Source organism: Formica exsecta, unplaced genomic scaffold (assembly GCF_003651465.1).
Source record: "Formica exsecta isolate Colony F162 unplaced genomic scaffold, ASM365146v1 scaffold613, whole genome shotgun sequence".
NCBI classification, from domain to species: Eukaryota; Metazoa; Arthropoda; class Insecta; order Hymenoptera; family Formicidae; genus Formica; species Formica exsecta.
Window position 1 is genome coordinate 424498 of NW_021853374.1, and position 6879 is coordinate 431376.

Consider the following 6879-nt stretch of genomic DNA (forward strand, 5'->3'; position numbering starts at 1 on the left):
CGTGTCGGATCCTATGCATCGAAACGCGATCAGTGGGTCAGTTACGACGACACGTCCAATATAGCAAGAAAGGTATGTGTAAGAAAGATTATGCATCATTATCACGCCGTACATACACAAATTGCAGAGATACATGATCACATTATATGTTTTATTTAATTAATTTCAAATCGTACATATTTAATGATAAAAAGAGCACAATTGCGCGCAAATTCACAATAATCATAGAATAAAAACTCAATTTGTATTTTTTACAACTTTATATTAAAAATATATAATAACTTAATTTCTTTGACGCGCGTTTTTAAGTGACATTTAACACGACATATACGTATACATATACATATATTGCACATATATTATACATATATTGCTCTTTCACTTCTTATCTGCAATCAAATATTGCATTGTATTTTTACATATCTGATCAGGGCGTGAGAAACCGATATGTACATATAAATATATATGTTTACATATATGTCGTGTATATACATATATTGCACATATGTTGTATATATATCGCTCTTTCACTTCTTATCTGCAATCGAATATTGCATTGTACTTTTACATATCTGATCAGGGCGTGAGAAACCGATATGTACATATAAATATATATGTTTACATATATTTCCATACAATCGTGTAAATATTTTCCACGAATCTTTGACAAATTTATGACAGATGGATTGCTACGTTAATTAATTTAAGAATTAATAAACAAATAAGTGCAAAAATATAGCATCACTCGAGCTCTCTAATGAGGAAATATAATGAAGACGGCTTGAGTGACCCGGAGACACGGCCAGCTCAAAGGCGAATACGCAAACCTGAATCAAGATAAGAAAGATCTGAAAAGCAAGTGATATATTTTTCATGTCAAACGACTTGAAGTTGAGTTTGTTAAACAACCCTGAATAATACCCGGAAAATAGTGTCAGATATTAAAACAATATACGAGAACAAGCTCTCCAACGAACGGAAGCGTCACAAAAAGGCCACGGCCAGTTTAAGAACAATCCCCGACTCTGGAACATTTTGCCGGGTGCTCCGGGCAAGGTGGGCGGGATGTTCGAAATCTTTGCTGATTATATTCTCCTGATACTTGATTTCAAGAAATGCAGTTTCAGAAATTCTAAGAATAACAAATTGTCCAAAAAGCCGAAAAAAAGACAAAAATGCACTCAGCAAAATTTTCCAGAGTCGAGGGTCGTTCTTAAGCTGGCCGTGTAAATTAACAAAATGTGTAATTCCGAGATTAATGATTTCAAATCTGTGAAAGAACAACTAACAGAAGACATCGTAGTCGATAGAATGGTTATATCTGTGAAGAACTTTAAGACCAGTATTCTGAAAAAAGAAGGCATCCTGCAGAAACAACATGAAAAAAGAACGATTTTTTGTTATCTATAATCTTTGACTTTCTCACAGCGATGTCTATTATTTATTTAGTCATTTGTTTTTAAATGTTTCTATTACCGTAATGTCAACCTCTAATTGTTTGCGACGTTTGTTGTTACCGTTTGACAATCTTATCATTGTATCGTTAAAAACCGTAGTGTTAGGTTCTAATTCGAGATCCCAGTTGATCTTCTCGTGCAATGTATTCGAACGCTTTGATATGCGTAAGTAGTTCAAAAAATTATTGCATGTGCGCTCTCTCTCACATCGTCAGCCTCATAAACCTTTTACATATTTATACATATTTACAGACATCTGGAAATGTGGCTTACAACTTCGCTGGTACATTTCGTCTTATCATCAGCACTAATGCGTCTAGATCTCTCAACGTCTTGTGAAGATGTTGAGAGATCTCTACACTTCTTATTCATTGATTATTAATTTTTTATTTATTTATTTTTATTTATTTATTTTTAATTTCTGACTCATATACTGCGAACCGATTAGGAATATCCGATTTAAACCCGTGCGCTGAGAAAGGCTCAAAGAAAGAGCCGAAACGTCCGCTACCCACACATGTATGTTTTACATTGACATGTTTAAAATAAACTTGTATGCGCCCAAATAACTGCGCTTGGCTCATATTGCCAATTTTCATTTGTATTAGATTATCTATAGAGCCTTATACTTCTAATTTAAAAATGAAAAAAGAAATACACAATTAAAAAAAATTAAAACGGATATAAATATATTACGGAATGAAAATGAAGAAATAATAAACAAGTAAGTACAAAAATGCGGGATATGCAAAGAATATCATGGATCTGTTTTTTATAACTGAACTAGCTGCATTAGCTCAGAAATAAAAAAAAAAAAGACAAGAGAAGACAAAAAATTAACCAAAAGGCCGAAAAAATTGATAAAAAGTATCATGTCGGACGAATTACAAATTGCAGAGGTTAAAAATTATCACGATGGATTATCATCATATACTGAAAAAGTGCGTTCATTGGAAAGAAAGTGTAATATGAAATGGCCCGGCTGCAGGAAATGCAGTTTGCTTTGACCAATACTAGAAAAATAGTCTGCAATATATAATCTTTATATCAAAACGAGCTCTCTACCGAACGGAAATGTAACGAAGAGGAAGCCTGGAGATATGGCCAGCTTGAGGACGAAACCTGTGTAATTATAAAGAAAATCTTCAAAGCAAGTAAGTAAATGATATTGTATATTTTTAAAGTCAAACGACTTGAAGTTGAATTTGTTAAAAAGACCTGAATAATAGATTGTTTTCATTTTTTAATGGTAGATCTTGAAAAACATTAATTTGTTCTCTTTCTTCCATTTTAAAAGTGCCAATTGAAAGTTTTTCTAAAATAAACTTTAAATTTGTATTGATCTTTTTTTGCTATTGATTTGTCATCATTTTTAATTCCAAATCTATCAATTATCTAGCAACAAATCGTTGAAAATTTTCCGATTTTGTGAAACATTCAAAAATGTTTTTTCACGTGAAAAGAAAAGATAAAATTTTTGAAAAATTCTACAGATTAAAAATATGGAAAAAATATAACATGAAAAATAAAGATAAAATTATTACAGACTTATTTAAAAACTAACTTGGCCATCGATCTCTTATATTGGAATCACCTTACTCTTATAACAACCAAGGAAAAAAAAAGATATAAAGAGACTGGGAAACATATAGGATGTGAGGTGAAGAAAAAAAAAGATAAAGCCAAAAGATTAAAATTATATAGATTTTAAATTATTTACATTGTTTCTCTTTTTTTTATGGAATAGATATACTTTACCAGGCCCCACAAATGAAAGGACGAAGAGAATAAAAAAGTGAGGATGAACAAGATAATATGACATTTCTCACTTTTTCTATTAAATGAACAAATATTGCTTTCGACAATATTTGTCCATTATAGGGCAAAATTTAAATATTAAAAATATTAATATATATATCATCTTTCTAGTATAGTAGCTAACAAGAGACTAGAAGAAAAAGTAGCGAAGAAGAAAGTAGAAAAAAGGAAAAGGAAGAATAATGTGCAAAACAAAAAAGAAAAAGAAAGACTGCAAACTGATCTGAGAACAGCTAATGCATGATTAAGTTCGGCGAATGCCTTTGAAAAGATTTCGACAAATATTAAACATTTAAACTTACTGTATCTATTAGTTTTATCTAAATTGCGCTGAAGATGGCCCGAAGAATGGGACCAAAACGTACGCTCATTTTGTGATTAACACATGATAATAAACTATTTTTGCGCCCCAATTACTGCGCTTGGTTCATATTGCCCTTTTGCTATTTTTATTGTTACTAAATATTATAGTTTTTATTAATTTCTATGCTCGAATATAACAAATGACTCATTAACATAAAAAATGTAAAGTGTATATAATTTACTTATCCAAATAAAAGAAAACACATTGCGCAATTGTAATCTTTCACTACATTGAATATTTGTGATATACAATAAGCATTTTAATATATATGGATAGAGAGGTGGATAGAGAGGCGAGAAAAGAGGAAAAGATGAGCATGGACGAGGGAAAAAAGGATGGGGAGAGAAGGAAGAGGACGTGAGACAGGGGGGAGATGAGGAGAGAAGAGGAAAATAAGCATCATCGAAAGAGGGGAGGGGAGGATGTAGAGGAGAAATGTAGATGTTGAAAGAGCCAGGTCGGAAACGTGGAATATAGATTGTAAAGATTGTAAAGGTTCGGGAACGCACCTTAAAAATGCCTTTGTAACCCCCTTGGGGATCAAATAAAGGATATTATTATAGAAAAATGAATATAAAATAAAAGAACGCGTGTTTTAGCGAAATTTTATATATATATATACAGGGTGTTCGGTAAAGATTGTGCCAACGCTCGTGAGCGGGTAGAGCACAGTAAACTGAACAGAAAAGTCCTGTAACATTTTTTTTCTATAACGCTTAATACTAAAGGTCGATGCTGATTGGCCAGATTTTATTCAATAATAACTTCTTTATTAAGCGTTATAGAAAAAAAATGTTACAGGACTTTTCTGTTCAGTTTACTGTGCTCTAGCCGCTCACGAGCGTTGGCACAATCTTTACCGGACACCCTGTATATGACTTTTGTCGCAAACAAAAATGTAATATATGTTATCTAATACTTATTAAAATTTATTGTACAATAACGTACTCATATTTTTTTAGACATTATTTTTGACAGAAGATTCAATTATGGTTCAGGATACAATACATATTTCCACAAAAATTAAAACAAGACTGTTAAAAAGTAATGCGATGCTAATGAAAGAATATTTTGTTTCGAAAGAACACCTAAAAGAATTGATAGAAAAATATTCGAAAACATCTCGTTTTTGAACTTCTTATCATTTAGACGGTAAGTAGCTAATCTTTCTTTTTTTAGCACCATTATTATTCTTTTCTTTATCATTTTGTTTTCAGAAAGCGACAAAATGAATTTTGATGCTATTAATAAAATTTGTGATCCAAAAGTTTTAAAATTGTTAAATAATAGCAATGCAAATGCAACTAAACAGCTTCTTTTAATAACATGTTACGTTTTGGATTCTTATATTGATAAATCCATAAGCATCGAGTTAAGAATTTATTATATTTGGTATGCAACTTTCGTTTTGCTATTATGGAGAGCATGGCTTAAAAAACAAGATTCTTTTATCCTGTCAAAAAACTGGTTGGCTTCAAATACCTACACATGCATAGAGTTAAACGCTCATGCTATACTGCTTTCAGAACTGTGTAGAAAACAATTGTCTAGAATTATTTTTACCTTGGCTATTTAGTAGTCAATCATGCGAAAAGTTTTTTTGCCAAACTAGAGCCATGTCGTCAACTTATTCCACAATTACAAACTTTGACATGTTAGATTTGCTAAACAAGAATATACGAATTTAATGTTTGAATAATATTTCAGTTGATTCCGTTTAGTATTTATACATCATATGCATATCTTTAAGTTATGAAGTATTAGATATTTATTCCAAATTAATGATATTAATTTTTAATTGTTTCAGGTGATCATTCCAGATTTCCTAGAGAAGATAATGCAAAAATGGAAAAAAACAGTTCAGAAAAGACTGAAATTTCTTGTCACATTCCAAAAATTGAAAAATTAAAACCCTTTAAATATAATTAATAATTCATTTAAATATAAATCGATAAAGCTAAATAGCAAGAAATTAGTTGATGCAATAAAATTAAAAATTATTTTGTATAATCCAAACCATGTTATGGAAAATGTTGATTTGTCTGCGAATTTAATACAGACTTCTAAAAATGAAAATTCAAACGATACTGAAGCCGTTAACAATTGTATGTACAAAATAAAATTACATACAAAAGACTCGCGAGACATAAAAAATGATATGTACTACGTCCAGCGAGAGAATAATCTCGGTCCGCGCATAGGCGGGCAAAGTGGGGAGAACATGGCAAGATACTTAATACCATATATGTAGATACGGCTCCCTCGGGCCCGGGACTATTATCACAGTTTAGAAAATTAAACGGATGAAATAATCTCGATTAATTTCAATATAATATAAAATCGAAATCTGATTCTTACACGCGATACGAAATTAAAATAAGGAATAATATGATAGGCAACTATAAGAACAAGAGTTGTAATATATTTAAATTATACAGTTGAATGTTTATAATTTACAAAAACATTAAATCCTTAATATTTTTATTAGGGATCGTTTATACTACAGAAGATTCTAGGTTTTAGGCATGCATATAAAAGAAAACTGAGTACGCAATGAGTGAGGTTAACATCAAATATATATTTATTTTGATGGTCTTGTATAGGAGGGATAAGGTCTATCCTTTCCCAGGTAAGTCAGCAGAATATTATGAAATACGTATATATACAGAATATGAATATGAAATAAGTAATAATAATACGTGAAGGAAATAATAATAATAATATATGTGAACAAAATAAGTAATAATAATTTTTTGAATAAAATAGGTAGTAATAATGTGAACAAAATAATAATAATATACGAAATAAATAATAATATAAATATGAAATAAGTAATAATAATATACAAAGATGATATAAAATTATAATGACATACAGACTGACATACAGGATTAATAATCGCTATCAGAGGTTTCTGAATCTGTTTCGCCTGTGACATTAATTATTAATGAAGATATCCCGTCAATTATTCTATCGGCTATAGAGTCGACCTCCCACATCTTTTTCTTTTCATTTCTAACGTGCTTAATAAAATTAGTCTAATGTTCAGTTGTTACACTATCAACACCTTGTTTAAGTAATAATTTGACGTCCTGGATTTTAAAAGTATTATTATTATTCTTAACGTATCCCTTAACCATTGACCATACCATTTCAATCGGATTAAGTTTGCAATGATACGGAGGTAATCTGAGAACCGTTTTGTTGTCCTCTTTTGCCATTTTGTCTATGACATATCTA

At 30.6% G+C, this 6879-nt stretch overlaps 1 protein-coding gene across 1 annotated transcript in view; it reads left to right on the forward strand.

The window, feature by feature from the left end:
• Positions 1-5548, forward strand: part of LOC115242597 (probable chitinase 10) — a 20483-nt gene extending 14935 nt beyond the window's left edge. Inside the window, exons 21-22 of the mRNA XM_029818995.1 lie at positions 1-72; positions 5447-5548. The exon at positions 1-72 is cut by the window's left edge and continues 1 nt beyond it. Of these exons, the coding sequence (XP_029674855.1) occupies positions 1-72; positions 5447-5548 (174 nt within the window). The remainder of the gene's footprint in view (positions 73-5446) is intronic.
• The last annotated feature ends 1331 nt before the right edge of the window (positions 5549-6879 follow it).